Below are 17,386 nucleotides of genomic sequence, written 5' to 3'. Positions count from 1 at the left end.
CTTTAAATCTTGAGATGCCATGCCTCTTCCGGATGAGGCCACGCTCCCCTCAGGACTCCAGCAGTACCAGTAAGTCCTGTAAGTTACTTTCACCCCTGGGAACATCATATCAACAAGACCAAAGCTCAAGAAATACAACAGGGTTGAGAATAGAACCCAGGTCTTCTGACTCTCCACCCTGTGCTCAAAACACTACCATTCACAAAGATCAAGAAAAAAATCCCCCCAGACCACACCATGTATATAAAAAAAAAAGGATAAAATCCAGTTATTTAAATCATAAAGCTGCATCACTGCAGATTTTAGGAGTTTAAATCCTTACATCTTCATACCATAATATATATAAACATAATACTCTGTATTTCTATTGCTCTTTTCATTAGAATACCATACAGCACATTAACACTTACCCAAACCCATATTCAGGGATTACGTTCCCCATTCCATTACAATGCAGCCACCTTTGGGCTGGAATAAAGAACCTATTTCACAACGTATGGCATAAGCAGCTAAAGAATACAGTATCCAGCTGACACTGTAGGAGGAATTTGAGGAGGGAGAATGTCATTAACTGGTTTTGAAAAAGGCAAGGATATGGGTTATCACTTTTACCCTTGTGTAAATATCATGGGCTCTCCAAAGAAACACGAGCACTTACCTGTGAGTACATAGTCATAGTGGTTCACATTGTTCAGTTTAAGTCCTTCATACAGCTCATGGAGTTCATCTGAATTTAACATCTGACCCTTCCAGTGAGCATAACCTGAAAAAGGAAAGCCAAATGGTTTATCAAAGCCTCATTTTATATTTAGGATCACCAATTATACATGCAGGAATTGGTTCCCCCTTAACCCCCAAAATTAATGTTGCTGTAAAAAATTAGACAGGTGAGTTGTTAACAGAACAGTTACATTCTCAGCATTCTCTTAACTCTCTTATCCTTCTGAAAAGGAATTGTTTGTTAAAGGGGCCATCCTGACGACTCCAGAGACTCAAGTTCTGCATGTATCAGCAAAGCAGGTAAAGCCTTCACCAACCAGCACTGGACCTGGAGGTCAGAGGTTAGTTTTAGTTTTCTTAGATTACTAATATAACTTCTTTTATTTCATATTATACCAATGCAACCTGACAGCAGCCAGACAGCTTGATAACAGACGTATTTGCGGAGAATAAACTCTGCACATTGCAGCCACTCAGAATCTAGCATGCGCACATGCGCAGGCACACACACACACGCACACATACTCTCTCTCTCTTTCTCTATGTGCGAGGCCCCCTATCCTCACTGCATTACAGTGGAAAAGAGGTTCTCCATTTAGTTTAGCAAACAGACTTATCTGCTTCAGTCTATCAGAACACAGCTATACGAAAGTCATACAGTGAGCAACTGCCACACTCCGTTGCACCTCATATCAGATATAATACCCTTCATTTGGTATGTGTTAGCCGAAATCCTACGGTGAAGGAACATCCTATGACAGCGTTCCATTACAGTGACTTTATTTCAAGTAGCAGGATTTGGGGGATTTTGGAACAGCCCTGTGGGTATCGGTAGGGATTCAGGAATGACTATTATGAGCAAAGAAATCACTTTCCATGCACTCTTATCCTCAGAAAGGTCTAAGAGTTATAAGCATGTATTTAAGGCTTGGCTCAGCACCCATTGCAGTCAATGGAAAGAGTTCAGTTGACTTCAGTGGACATCTGTGAGGGCCCCACAGTTTGAACACTTCCTACTGCCTTAGTCTGAATCTGCTGATTTTCAAAGCATGCTACCAAGCTCATCATCTTATTGGGACTACGGAGAGCAGAATTCTACTTGAGGCACCTTCTCCAGCCTTACCCTAAAAGGAGAAGAGATTTTTAATTTTTTCTTTATTTTTTGCTGTAAGCGTTAATTAAATTTGCTTTGGCTTTTCTTTTTATTCCAATTTCTGTTACTAGAGTAATCATCAAGGGTGGTCAATGCCTGACATAGGTACCTTTTTGTGATTTTGCTCCTATAAACCCAAATGCACACATAGTGGGTGAACAGCTGCATCCTGTTTGTCTCCTCCTCTTACACATTCCAACCTCAAAAAATACTACTTCCAGCCTGGCAGTCACTCGAGCCCTTGGCACTCTCTCAATTAAATGTTGGTTTAGGCAGAAGTGGGTAAAACAAGGGTGTGATTCTGCTCTAAGAAGTGACTAAATAAAAACAGCAAAGTGGTATGCCCCAATTAAGCAAAGTGCTTAAGCACATACCTAACTTTAAGCATGAGCTGCACACTGAAGTCAAGTACCTCAAATACCTTGCTCAATCGGGGCCTTATTCAACAGATCAGCTCCCTGTGTTTGTTGGGAGTCATATCTGATGATGGCTTCAGTGATTCAAGTATTTTCTGCTTTTTTACTTCAGTTATCTTTGCAGAGCCAACCCAGGTATGTGAGAATGAGCTGTGCAGTATGTTTCATTTTGCATATCAACATAATTGTTTACCAAGTTCTAATCAGGTACACCTGTGTAAACCCACTGACAGCACCAAGGTAGCACAGGTATCACCAAGAGTCTAATTTGGTCAGCAAAACCTTGGTTACTAGTGATGATAGGAAAGAACCCACTATGACCCTTACAGCCCAGGCTGAGTTTGCAGGGCTGGCAGCCAGAGAAAGAACAAACATCTTTTTACTTGTAAAAAGAGTGCATCCAATATAAAAATCACCCAAAAGACAGACAGAGGACCCCATTATGCCCAGGGCCGGCTCCAGGTACCAGCATTCCAAGAAGGTGCTTGGGGCAGCAATCTGCAAGGGGTGGTAGGATTTGCCCCCAAGCAGCGCGCCGAATTGCCGCCACAGACGGCGGGGGCAGTCCGTGTGCTATTAGGGCGGCATGCACGTTTCCGCGGTGGTGGCAATTCGGCGGCAGCTTCTGTCTTCAGCCGGGAGACAGAAACTGCGCCGCAACAGACAGCAGCTGAACATAGAAGCTGCCGCCGAATTGCCGCCGCCACGGAAACACGCATGCCGCCCTAACCCCCGCCGTCTGCAGCGGAAATTTGAGGCGCCGCTTGGGGTGGCAAAAACAGTAGAGCTACCCCTGATTATGCCATCTGTACAGTTACTTTTCAGGACAGAATTCAGGCTGCTGCTCCTGCCACAATGGAGCACAACTGAAGGCTGTACAAACCAGGGTAGAGCTTTCAGTGAAGTGCAGCTGTAGAACTGGCTTAGCTAGCCCTGGGAGGATTGTAACACAATCCTCAGTTGGCATAGGGGTACCTACACTTGCCCTCTCCCTGTTGCCAGTGCAGAGGGAACAGCTGGAGCAGGAGAATCGTGGCCAAGATTCCTCTCCACTACATGGATCTCAGATTGCAGTTTTGGCCCTTGTGGCCACCGTAAGTCAGAAGATCACCCAGGCTGCTTCACCTGCCAGCTCTGCACAGCCATCCCATGAGTTAGGCATTATGCTACCTGAGCACACCTCCCGCCAAAACTTGATTCTATGCGTCAGGTGAGGATTTGACCTATGGTCTGAAACACTATATACTGAAGGGCTCTCATTAGTATAGTTATAAAGGGGAACAAAATATAATTCTGTATTTGCAGCCAAAAAGATAAAGGATGCTGTTTTGATGTCTAGTTTTGGCAGCAGCCGCTATGCTGCCACTGAGCTTGTGCACAAGCAAGTAGACTCTGGTCTGCAGAAGGGTCAGGAGACAAAGTGCTGCTCATCTGGGATGTGACTGAAGGGAGGCTACTGGCCTCAGCCATTTTTAGTAGAGTATGAAATTTAAAAAAAAAAAAAAAATGCAGCTCACTCCTTAGGAGCAATCCTGGAAAGAAACACAAGCTTTTCCTTTGAAGAAAGAGAATCTAGGAAAAAAGCCAACTCCCTCAATGAAATAAAATAATAAGCTGTTAAGCAGCCATGTCCGCTGAGAATTTGGTCGGAAGCGGCGGCATCTGCAGGGACAAAAGTGAAGACTAGACAAACCACAGAGTGGCTACCACCACCATTCGACAGGCCAGGTTTGGACCAGTAAGATAGTTAATAAACACAGATTTAACATATCTTAACTAATATTTTTAAACACTAGTGTTGATGGGTGTCAGGTTATGGCTGACTCCTGCCTCTTTCTCCCCCTCAGCAAGGCCCCTTTAAGAACTCATCCAGTCCAAAAGAAATTCAAGACAGACCTGACAAGCGGTCCCATTTATTTACTCTTCTGGGTACATACTGGTCATCCAGTCTCTCACCCGACAGCCCAAAATAACAGCATCTTTGAGAAACTAAACACAAACTTATGTAGTGTCAGCTGAGCACAGCCCCCCTTTTTCTGAGCATCTGTCAGTCTCTCTCCTGCTTCTTGGACAGAGTCTCTCCCAGGCCTCTCTCCTGCTTTTGTCAGGCTTCCTGGCACACCCCAGTTACTTTCTCCATCAGCCACATGCTGCATTTTCCTGTTGCCTTTTATATTAAAGCAGCGGATTCAACCCAGGAGTGGCTCATCCTGTAATCAGGGCCAGCATAGTCCCTGGCTCTTTAGATCATTGGGAAAAGTGCCCTGTTACAACAGGATTTCAACATCTTTAAGAATGGATTAGCTGCTCATGGGAGGCAGGGGGCAGGGAAACCTAGGTTTGTCCACAACCAGCTAACACATTTTAAAGTTACCAAACCCTGTACACACTAGTCACGTTTTTAAACAGGACTATATTCCCCAATCTAGTCTAGAGATACCCTTAGTGCAATTCTTCAATCAACCCTGTATTCAGTGCACTGCATATTGTATCCGTTTGGAAAACTCAGGGCTTGTCTACATCACAAAGTTGCAGCGCTGGTGAGGGGGTTACAGCACTGCAACTTAGGAGGTGTACACATCTGCAGGGCATCACCAGCGCTGCAACTCCCTGTTTGCAGCGCTGGCCGTACTCCCGTTTTGTCTCGGGTGTAGAGGATCCAGCGCTGGTGATCCAGCGCTGGTAAGCAAGTGTAGACACTTACCAGCGCTTTTCTTGACCTCAGTGGAATAAGCAGGTATCCCAGCATACCTGAGCAAGCCTCTCTGGTAATCAAGCAGGTCTCCTTCCCCAGTTTGCTCTCGCGTTCCCCGAACCCCCGAGCAAGCAGGTCTCCTTCCCTGCGGTTTGCAGGGGGGTTCGGGGAACGCGAGAGCAAACCGCGGGGAAGCAGGTCTCCTTCCCCGGTTTGCTCTCGCGTTCCCTGAACCCCCATGCAAGCAGGTCTCCTTCCCTGCGGTTTGCAGGGGGGTTCGGGGAACGCGAGAGCAAACCGCGGGGAAGCAGGTCTCCTTCCCCGGTTTGCTCTCGCGTTCCCCGAACCCCCGTGCAAGCAGGTCTCCTTCCCTGCGGTTTGCTCTCGCGTTCCCCGAACCCCCCTTGAAGCCGCCCAACAGCGCTGCAGTGTGGCCACATCTAACACCACTTGCAGCGCTGGTTGCTGTAAGTGTGGCCACTCTGCAGCGCTGGCCCTATACAGCTGTACTAATACAGCTGTAACAACCAGCGCTGCAAAATTGTAGATGTAGACATACCCTCAGAGTCCTGGCTGAGGAAGTTGTGCTGATATCACACTGACCACAAAATTTGGTGAAGGTGACATTATGATCCAAAACTCAGGGTACAAAATAGTGACCTTTTAATATGCCAATTCAAAAGGAAACTGTCAAATGGGCATATGAATTTGTGTATGGTACATTCAAGATTAATGGCCTATCTGAAAAGTTGCTACAAGAAAACAGCGTGTCTCGTCAGTCTCATTCAGGATTGGTTGCTAACTCCTATAGTCCACGGAGCAGATATAGTCATATCAGCTTGGTCTTCGTGGCAGAGATAATTTGCATTATATACATGCTTTGGACAGACCTGGTGATTCAAGCAGGTAAAGTGATGAAAAATTGCAGAGCTAAGCAAAATTACTCTGTGGCTTTTTGATCTGCTATCATAATTTCTCCAGGAAAAGTAACTTTTTTTGTCCATGTATTTCATCATGGCAATCAGGTCTCTCTTGATCAGCCAGAAGGCCATCTCACGTCAGGGTAACTGAAGGCATAGATTTAGAATTAGATTTCATGCCTCATAAGGTCCAAGGGATAATCATTACCCCTATTATTGTTTCATTAAACATCTTGAAAATGCAGTGAACTGCAAAAGAAAGCAAAACCATTTATTTGTCCACATTTTGTAGTTCATCCACCTACATGCCACAGCCCTACCATGAAATAATATTTATATTTTGGCACTTAGCAATAAGAAAGTTCAAAGTTGCACACTACTTGACTATTTATGCACTTTATATAAAAAGGGGAGCCAAGAAAGCTTAGATAATAAACAATTTGTATTTAGAAAAATGATTGCACAACACTAGGGCAGACTGCACTACACTGATAACATCAGGGGGTGTTGGGCTGGCAGTGACTAGGTCAGTGTACTAACCTTTTATGTTTGGAAGCCAAATTCAATTCCCGGCTCACATTCTCCAGAAAGGAAAACATGAGCCCTCTCGTCCTAATTTCCTGCTAACATTACAAAACCACCACACAATTTTGCTTAATCAGAAGTTTCTGCTCAAGTCAAACCCAGGACTGGAACAGCAGAACATTGCAAATCAAGATAGAAGACTACATTTGCAGAGCTGTTTGGGAAAGTTTGCAGTAAACTTCTCCAAATGGTATCCAGCTCAAGTCAATGGTATAAGTCTCTCTCATTCATGAACACTGCATTCACTTTCAAGTTTTAGGGGTTTTCTTAAATGTAAAAGCAAAGTGCTTTTATAGCCATTCTTTTCGTCTGGGTGTGATTTCTATTTGAAACTCCTTATATTCCAGATTTATTTTTAAGCCACAGAAGTATCTTGGTGTGCGATATCTCTTGCCCTTCAACCCCCTATCATGATGTGTGAAGTCATGCCTCTCCAAGGAAGGGACCAGGTTAACCCATCTGGATTAAAAAGGGACTGTGCCAATGAAGCTTTTGCACATATTTTCCCCTCCACGACTCTTTTTCTTCTTTAAAAACTTATTTATAACTTGGAATTGCATTATAAAACTCAAAACCAAACCAAGCCGTACCCCACGCCCTCCTGAGGGAACATAATTTTTTCAGGGAAAAGACAGTTATAAATATATATTTCTTGCAAAGAGATATGTGAATTTCCCCTTCTTTCCACCCCGCATTCTATCTCACTACACACACATTATTCTGAAGCCTAAGTTTCTCCTCTAATGTTCCCCAAAATTGTACTGAGTGGCTTGAGTGAAAGCAAGACTCTTTAGAAAGCCTTAAAGGCGGAAAGAAGATCTTGTGTTTATGACACATGGCAGGCAGGAGATCTGTGTTTATCTCCAGCTCTGACACAATTCGTCAGGGAATTCTGTTAAATCACTCAGGGCTCATTTACATAGCAAGTTATTGTGCAGCAAGTCAGGGTATGAATGTATAGCAAACCTGCTAGCCACATAATAACATCTCGTGTGGACAATGCTACAGTGCAGCTAAAGTCCCAGAGCATGGTTTAGTGACTACACCCTCAAACAGCAGTACGCAAAGCCGCACCCTGGGGTTTTCAGTATGCTGTTGTAGTGTCCGCATGGGACACTACTGCGCGGCAAGCAGACGCACAGCAGATTCACACCCTGGCTTGCCAGACTGTAATTCACAGTCTACACTCGGCCCAAAACTCTAGCACAAAGTTTCTCAGTCTGTAGCTGCACACGTGGAGGGATGCTGTGATACAGGGGAGAGAAAGATGGGTAAGGCACTATTAGAATATCTCACAGACCAGAGCTACCAAGAAAACCACAGAGCCTAATTCCCTTACTGTGGAAGTCAAAAGTTCCTTGCCTTTAAAATACAGGCTATTTCGCTGGAACAGTTTCAGGCATGGGATTCAGAGAGACAAAAAAAAGGTACATTAAATACATTCTGCCAACTAATTTGCCAATCACTTCTAGAAAGGAAAGCAGCATACATGGATTTTTTTTTGAATGCTAACTGAAGCCCTCAAAACTAGATTTGCATTCTTACATAGGAAGGGGGTTGTTGGATCAAACAATTTAAAAAAAAAAAAAAAAGGAGAGAGAGAGAATCTTTGTAAACCGTGTGACAGTTTCTTTTATGCGTGCATGAAGCACAATGTCGTTTTAAGGTGAGTCACTTACTGTAATCATACAGTAAATACTCCTCACCAGGCAACATGGCAAACTGCTTCCTGGGGTTTTTGATTAAAAACGCTACCTTGTATTTCAGGATCACCAGAGACTATAGAAAGCTGCATTTTCTGAGCAGTAATCAGCAAATGATAATCTTTTGTTTTACTGATTGAAAATGAAAACAAAAATGGCAAGCACGATTCAGAAGATGAGACCCGTTAGTTGATAACAAATGACAAAATACAAAGAGAGATAACAAGACCAAGCTTAAAAGAAAAGGAAAGGGTGGGAGAGAAAAAAGTGAGAGGGACTGAAAGAATACAGGATCTAAAACAGGGATTGGCAACCTCTGGCACATGGCTCACTAGGGTAAGCACCTTGGCAGGCTGGGCCAATTTGTTTATCTGCCGCATCGGCAGGTTTGGCGGACCGCAGCTCCCACTGGCCGCGGTTCGCAGTCCCAGGCCAATGCGGGAGGTGGGAAGCCACGGCCAGCACATCCCTCAGCATGCGCAGCTTCCCGTCGCCCCCATTGGCCTGGGACAATGAACCAGTGCCAGTGAGAGCTGCGGTCCGCCAAACCTGCCAACATGGCAGGTAAACAAACTGGCCCGGCCTGCCAGGGTGCCAGAGGTTGCCAACCCCTGATCTAACTGTCCTCTCTGGGATGTAGCACTCTCTTATAACTTCACGAAAAGGCAGCTGAATGTCAGCTCTTCAACAGAAGTTCAGTCATTTGCCTTTCTCACAATAGTGCAGCTGAATGGGCTCTCAAGATCTTTGCCTGTAAGAAAAGGCAACTCTGATCTTCCTCACTTCATTCGGTGCAACATTTGACTCTTGAAAATTGCTACAACATACCAATAGTAAACTAACTTGGCAATCAGCGCTGAGTTTCCCACAACAAAGGTGCTGTGTGCTTGATTATCTGCATTTGACTGTATGCACAGATTATGCATGCATGGCTCAAACACCAGGAGGCAAATTATTTTAAAAGTTGTGTTTTTTCAGTGTCATGATTCTAAAGGCAGTCTCATCATTTTGAGCTCTTGAGATTGTTAGTACTTTACCCTTTTAGAAAAAAGAATCGCTAATTTGTTGTTCCTCCCACCATCACCAATAGCTGCCAAACCTCCCACATTGCCAATCCCCTCCCCACTGGCAAGCCTTTCCAAATTCCTTGGTGACACTATTCAAAACAACTAATATCCCTGTGTCCATTTCAAGAATCTGATCATGCTATTGATAATTTAATGTGCTGGCCTTCAGAACAGCTTCCCTTTAACTTTATGGGCTAATTAAAATCTCAATCTCTTAACACTCCATAAAATTAATTTATTCTTGAAACAAAAGCAGTTAAAAAAAAAACAACAACAACAAAAAAACCCTAGATGAAATCCCCATCGATAAACAACATTTAGCTAACTATTGCAAGCAAATTTGTGACCACCTACATTTCTGGAGTTTACAACAATTTTATGAAGTTATCAAAATACTGAAAAACATTATTGCACCAAAAATGTGAAAGGAATTTAAATCAGCTCTACGGCTTTTGGACCCTAGAGATATGAGAGCACTTTTGTACTGGTCAAACGCAACCAGCCAACTAAGCAGCTTTTGGTAAGGGCCAAGTGTATGTGAAAGAAATGTTCTCTATGTTTAATTGTTACTCCCTCCACAGTTTCCCCAGATGACCAGCATACTTTGGCTTCCTAAATGCTCTTGGGACATTCTTTCACCATCCTGACCTTGCACCAAAGAGTGAACTGCTGGTTCCACTGAAGTCTATGGCAAAACTCCTAAGGACTTAATAGGCCAGGATTTCACTCAATGCTTCCTAGCACCTTGACTTAGTCTTCCTGAAATCAATGGATTACACACATTGAGAGAGCAGAATTGGGCCCAGGGTCTAGATTTAATGAGAGAGACATGTTTCAGTGCTTGCTCTTGGAATTTCGTTGGCAGTTAGTTGAGAGCACTAATTCTTGTTGCTCTAGGAGCCTTCTGCAGCACGAGACAGTGGGGGGAGGGACAACTGAACTGCTGGCAATTGCTAGCCTGCTGGGCGGCTGCTGCACAGAGAACTTTGGGGAGCAGGGAGCTGATGGGGGGCTGCCAGCCCACCCTGGTTCCAAGCCTCACCAGCTAGCTCCAACAGGCTGCTCCTTCTGTAAGTAGCTGACAAAGCAGGCAGCTGCCAAACAATGTTATAAGGGAGCATTGTGCAACTTTAAATGAGCATGTTCTCTGATTGATCAGCAATGTAACAAAGAAACAAAGTTAACCAGGATGACTTTAAGTGAGGAGTTACTGTACTTCTTGTTCAGCCAATCATTAACACAAACAAGTTTGTTAACATTTCCAGGAGATAATGCTGCTTGCTTCTTATTTACAATATCACCTGAAAGTGAGAACAGGCGTTCACATGGCACTTTTGTAGCCGGCATTGCAAGGTATTTACATGCCAGATATGCTAAAAATTTGTATGCCCCTTCATGCTTTGGCCACCACTTCAGAGGACATGCTTCCATGCTGATGATGCTTGTTAAAAAAATAATGCGTTAATTAAATTTGTGACTGAATTCCTTGGGAGGGAGAATTGTATGTCTCCTGTTCTGTTTTACTCACATTCTACCATATATTTCATGGTATAGCAGTGCTGGATGATGACCCAGCACATGTTTGTTTTAAGAACACTTTCACAGCAGATATGATAAAACACAAAGAAACGTGAGATTTCTAAAAATAGCTACAACATTCGATCCAAGGTTTAAGAATCTGAAGTGCTCTCCAACATCTGAGAGGGACGAGGTGTGGAGCATGCTTTCAGAAGTCTTAAAAGAGTAACACTCAGATGCAGAAACTACAGAACCCGAACCACCAAAAAAAGAAAATCAACCTTCTGCTTGTGGCATCTGATTCGGATGATGAAAATGAACATGCGTCGGTCTGCACTGCTTTGGACTGTTATCGAGCAGAACCCTTCATCAGCATGGATGCATGTCCTCTGGAATGGTGGTTGAAGTATGAAGGGACATATGAATCTTTAACGCATCTGGCACATAAATATCTTGTGATGCTGGCTACAACAGTGCCATGCGAACACCTGTTCTCACTTTCAGGTGACATTGTAAACAAGAAGCGGGCAGCAATATCTCCTGCAAACTGGAACCAAACTTGTTTGTGTGAGTGATTGGCTGAAGTAGGACTGAGTGGACTGGAGGTTCTAAAGTTTTACATTGTTTTATTTTTGAATGCAGGTATTTTTTGTACATAATTCTACATTTATAATTTCAACTTTCCTGATAAAGAAACTGCACAACAGTACTTGTATTAAGTGAATTGAAAAATACTATTTCTTTTTTATTTTTTACAGTGCAAATATTTGTAATAAAAAATAAATATAAAGTGAGCACTGTACATTCTGTATTCTGTGTTATAACAGAAATCAATATATTTGAAAATGTAGAAAACCTCCAAAAGCATTTAAATAAATGGTATTCTATTATTGTTTAACAGCGCAATTAATTGTGATTAATTTTTTTAATCACGATTGAGATTTTTTTTTAAATTGCTTGACAGTCCTAGTTAAAACAAATAACTTTCTAAAAAAAAGCTAAGAATTCTCTTTGTCCATAGTTTATATGCTCTTAAATGCTCTGATACCACCTGCAGTTAGTAGGGATTTTTCTACTAAATTATTCACAACAAAGCATAAGAAAGAGAAACCTAAAGAGCCACTGTTGCCAGCTCTCACAATTGTTATAGCAAGTCTCACAATACTGGTGTTTCTCTTCAAGGCCCTGTAAGTGGAATCATTAGATTATGTGAGAATCTAAACGTTCGTTTTTAAAAAGTTTCTAGCCCTTATGGATTCAGAGAAAAGCTTGAAAATGTGACAGAAATGCACCCAAAAGGCTCACCAACCAGAAAGCAAATACGAACCCAAATTGTATTACTTTAAAAAATAATACACCATTTTAAGCCACTCATATTTGGGGGGTCCTGCTCAGGATTTTTGAGTGTTTCAGGTTAGCAATAATGGAATAACTATAAAAGAGGCAAGTGACTCACTGTACAAGTGCCACTTCTGGAGATTCCTCCACGCTCAGATAACCTATGTTGGTGATGCAGTATTTGTGTTCTATTTCACTGCCTAATGTCTTATATTGACATGATAGCCGCTTATGCAGTTTTACTTCTTCTAAATTGGCTAACAAAAAAAATAATCCATCCACCATTAAGTAGCAGAATGGAACGCATTACATTTAAGCTATGTCTACATTTTAAAAACTGCAGTTGTAGCACTTCCGTGTAGCTAGTTACTACAGCAACAAGATGGGTTCTCCCATCACCATTGTAAATCCACCTCCCTGGGAGGCAGTAGCTAGGTCAATGGATGAATTCTTCTGCCAATCTAGCGTTGTCTACACAGGGACTTAGGTCTGCTTAACTACGCCACTCAGGGGTGCAAACTTTTCACACCTCAGAGACGCAGCTATGCTGACGTAACTTTTCACTTTAGACCAGCCCTTAGATTTAGGGCTTTATTCAAAGCCTATTGAATTCAGTGAGCTTTGGCTCAAGCCTTGAATACTGTTGTATTGTCTTGAATCCAAAAGGAAGAGCACACAGAATGATTGAGCTTCTTCCCAATAACATGCAATCAGGCTGAATGAGTGTTTGGTAGGCCTAAAGTCACCAGAGTGGATGCACAATAGTACTTCAAGAGCATGCATGTGTATTTATTTACCTGTGTGGTTTGAAAACTGGACAGAATTCACAGGATCAACTTCAAATCCCAGAACCTGCAACACAGAATAAAGGAACACTATTATTATTAAAACAGAACTTTCCTCAGAATGCCACTCATATCATAAAATGGAAGACAAAGGTTACCATGGTCTGTTACTTTAAATCACATTCTAAGCTTCTAAATGTGTAAGAGCTGAGTAACCAGTGTTAAACATGCAGTTCTTTAGTAGAGGAAGGGGCATGGAGAGAGACACACGATGGACCCACCAGAAAAGTGGAGCTCCATATCTGAAAGAGAAGATTTGCCTGAAGGCCAGCAGGCAGAAGCTAGTAGAACAGCATTCTTAGGGTCTGAAGTAAGTCTTGTCCAGGCAATGCCATGACTACAATTCAAGGAGCCAAATGAATATAAAATGAGGGGGAGTAATGGAGGGTGTGAGGAAAAGAGTTCTCATGTTTCTGGAAGAAAAAAGAACAGAAACTTTTTCATAGATTTTAAGGGCAGTGTAGCAGGGTTGTCACCCCGCTCCTGCCCTAACGGGGCTGAAGCAGCCCTCAAGAGGGCTGTGGCAGAGAAATGCTAGGCTGATTCGGGGAAGCAGCCACAGGTGGGGCCACGCCTCAGTCAGGCCACAGCTGGCCCTATAAGAGGGCTGAGGGCCAGAGAGACACTCTCTCTAGCTCCCTAGAGAGAGAAAAGGAGCTGACTGCCTGGGAAGCTGAGAAGGGTACCTAGGGTGGAGCAGTGCTGGGAGAAGGGCAAAGGGAGCTGGGGAGCTCCAGCCTAGCTAAGCCCCAGGCTGCAGGCTGAGTTAAGGGCCCACAAAAGGGTACTATGGCTGCAGAGAGGCCGCCCAGGAATAGGCAGAGGCAGCTGGTCCAACCCCACTTGCCAGTGACGAGTGGTTAACAGACTGCCGTCTGCCCCAGTGAGCGGGGGCTAGATGATGACTGGCAGTAGCCACTGAGGCAAGGTGGGTTTAGAGGACTGTGGGTTGCCCAGGGAGGGGAGATCCAGATTGTGGGTTAATGCAGGGGCAGAACCCCGGGGCAAATGGCCCTGGGTCCAGGAGGGTCATGGGGCTAGTGGCAGGCGAGACACTGGTCTGCAGGGGGCGCTCTGGGCTGGAAAGAGCTAATTCCCGAGACAACCAGCAGGAGGTGCCGTGCCAGCGAGCCTTTGCCTCGCCATAGGCAGATAGGACTGCTGTGGTCATCTAGTCTGATCTACCGTATAGCACAGGTCATAGAACTTCCCCAAATAGTTTCTGTTTGACCAGAACAAGATTGTTGTTCCAATCTTGATTTTAAAATTGCCAGTGACAGAGAATCACCACAACCCTTGGTAAATTGTTCCAATGGTCAATTACCCTCTCTATTAAAAATCAATAACTTATTTCTAGTCTGAATATGTCTCCCCTCAACTTCCAGCCATTGGATTGTGCTAGATTGAAGGGCTAGATTTTTCTTCTTCTTCTAGCATTTACAGTGCTTGCTGACCCACCCAACAGCAGTTTCATCAGCACAATGAAGGGCCCCAAGGCCACCATGAAATCTAGTCGGTTGACATTTGTCAACAGCATGCGCCATTGACTGACAGAGACCACAGTGACAAAGTGGGTCGTTGCGCAGACCCCAAGGGCTAGACTGAAGAGCCTATTATCAAATATTTGTTCCTCTACAGGTACTTAGATTGTAAATCAATAAACTTCTTAACCTTCTCTTTCTACGCAGAGTGAGCTCCTTGAGTCTAGCACTATAAGGCATGTTTTCTAAGCCTCTAATCATTCTCAAGGCTCTTCTCTGAACCCTCTCCAATTAATCAATGTTCTTCTTGAATTGTGGGCACCAGAACTGGACACAGTATTCCAGCAGCAGTTGCACCAGTGCCAAATACAGAGATTGAATAACCGGTCTACTTCTACTCAAGATTTCCCTATTTATATCCAAGGATCACATTATACCTTTTGGCCGTAGCATTATCCTGGGAGCTCACATTCAAGTGATTATCCATCATGATCCCCAAATCTTTTCCAGGGTCTTTTCTGAACAAACACTGTTTGCCCCCAGATTTAAATTTCACAAGCTTTTATGAAATTCAAGACCATGAGAAATGATTATTTTTGAGATTTTACTTTGATGGCAAAGGGTTAATCCAATAGTGGCATCTTAATTTAAAAAAACCTCACAAATAAATTTCCTTTGCAATATTTGCTATCCAAATACTGCAGCAGCCAAATATGTTCTGATTGCCTAAGATGGGGCGGGGGGAGAAGCCCAAAGTAAAAATTTATCTCCTCTCCCACCTCCCAGTTAAAAATAATCTGTTGTGTTATTTAAAAATACAAGACTGGGGAGGGGGAAAAAAATCAGTGAAGATTTTTAACTTGGCACTAGAAATAGCTAGCAATAACTACATTTTTTTATCTAGTGTTCAAGCCATGCTACAGTTTTATCCACCACTAAAAAATCTAATACAAATCTGACAACAGTTTGACATTTAGTATTTGTTTTCACATCCTCTTTGCTATGGATAAATTTCTCCTCAGAAGAAGAGCTGCTATATATGGCTCTGTGAGTCATGGGAGACAAGAGTAATGATGCAGAAATAATCGTGTATGATCCATTTTCAGGCAATTTGCTAGAGGGTTAATTGAAGCTTTTGCCAGTCACGCTCTTCACTGGGAGGCACATCTCTTCCTTGTCATCAACAGCGTAACACCCTCATGTAAATCACGACCACGTGAGCAAGTCGTGCCAGCAATAAGACTATCTGAAACACGTACATACACACAAAGCAGGCCTGGAGCAACAAGAGGCTGGAAGAATCTGTTGCAGATGATGTTCTCTCCTCCCCTCAGATACTGCGCAGCTATAGTTTTACAGACCATGTTAGACTTCACATGGGGTCACAGAATCAATCTCTTACAAAAAGGCAGGTGTTAGTGTGCAACTAGAGGAAAAAAAGAATCCAGTAATAATGCTAGACAGAAAGGTGAGTTAGTGTAAAACTGGTTTGATTAAAAGTATGAGGCAGGTACTACACCTGCCCCAGAGTCAGTTTGTGATTTTTTAGCTATGTGTTTTTGTCTCCAATGCATCCTTCACATATCAACAGACGACACAAGAAACTGGGAAATGAACTATAAAACAAAGTGTCATCAAATGTACAGAGTAAACAAACTAAAAATAGATACAGAGTGTTCCCTAATTTCTTTCAGATATTATTTGGGCCACACACGATAACAGTAGATAAATATTGTAAAGGAATGCAAAATTGAAGAGAGGACCTGTGTAACACAGACAGGCCAAGATCGATATTAATACCTCTGCGCCTGACCACCTTCTCCATATTTCCCCAATGGGGATCAGGTGTACAGGTCTCTGCTGAAAGATAAGAACTAGCTGATTGTCATGGTTACTGCGAGATGTTTGTACAGAAAACAATTTTAGACTTTAGTGTAACATGTGCACTAGTATGATCCAGATCTGTTGGGAGTGAAACCTAACACCTGAGAAGGGGGAGTCTGATTGCTGACCCAATCAACATGAGAACAATAAACATCTGTGGAGAAAGCCTATGTTTGCTGTCTAGACTAGATACAGGGCAGAAACTTACGAAGAAAAAATGAACCCCAGGGTGTCCAGATGATTGTTACACTCTCATAACCTGTGCCCGAAGTGGGGTGAAAACTGCTAGTCTGCAGGAGGAAAGAGTGGGGCTCATGGAGCCTGGAATGGAGCACCTGTGTTAGCAGCATCCAATGGGTGAGGAGCATTTCCCTGGTGGGCACAGAGAGGGCTTCCTCCCACTGTAAGCAGGTGGTACCAACTCACCTCAGACACTCCCGAACAGCGTCACAGCCTGTTTCTCTCTGGAGCGGGAAGAATTTCAATCTTACAAAGACATATCCATGCTAGCTCTGTGCTAGCACGCTAAAAATGGAAGTGTAGCTATACCGGTGGTGTAAGGTACAGGAGGGGCTAGCTGTCCCGAGCACAATCCCATCTGAGATCCTAGGTACATACTTGTGTGTCGAGCCCCTCCTACTGCACACACTGCTATGGCTATGCTACCATTTTTAGCATGCTAGCTCTATCAGATGAAGTGCAGGTATATCTCTGCCAGCTGGAAATGACACTTTCCAGCTCCAAAGTAGGCATACTCTCACTTTTCTAGGTTCAGCACTTCTCACTGCTCCGTGTTAACAACTAAAGGCATTTACAACCAGTGATGAGCTGCCAAAATATTAACAACAGGTTCCCTCCTCCTCACCCCATGAGGGGGCTGTGGCCGCTGCCGCCCCAGAACGCCTGCCCCATCCAACCCCCCACATTCCTTGACGACCCCTGGGGACCCCTGCCCCATCCACCTCCTTTCCCTGTCCCCTGACTGCCCCCTGCTGCCCCATCCAACCCCTCCTCTCATTCCTTATGGACCCCCGGGACTCCTGCCCCATCCAACCACCCCT

The 17,386-nt window shown here is 43.7% G+C and overlaps 1 protein-coding gene across 4 annotated transcripts in view; it reads right to left on the bottom strand.

Annotated features, from left to right (window-relative positions):
* The window catches only part of PDXK (pyridoxal kinase), a 93,184-nt gene that overhangs the window by 37,516 nt on the left and 38,282 nt on the right, over positions 1-17,386 (bottom strand). For all 4 annotated transcript variants that reach the window (XM_050936707.1, XM_050936708.1, XM_050936709.1 and 1 more), the window contains 2 exons: positions 12,913-12,967; positions 659-763 (listed from right to left, as the gene is read on the bottom strand). In XM_050936707.1, the coding sequence (XP_050792664.1) occupies positions 659-763; positions 12,913-12,967 (160 nt within the window). The remainder of the gene's footprint in view (positions 1-658; positions 764-12,912; positions 12,968-17,386) is intronic.

This window comes from Gopherus flavomarginatus, chromosome 1, assembly GCF_025201925.1.
Source record: "Gopherus flavomarginatus isolate rGopFla2 chromosome 1, rGopFla2.mat.asm, whole genome shotgun sequence".
Taxonomy (NCBI): domain Eukaryota; kingdom Metazoa; phylum Chordata; order Testudines; family Testudinidae; genus Gopherus; species Gopherus flavomarginatus.
The sequence above is the reverse complement of the archived record's forward strand: the minus strand, read 5'-3'. Positions and strand labels throughout refer to the sequence as shown.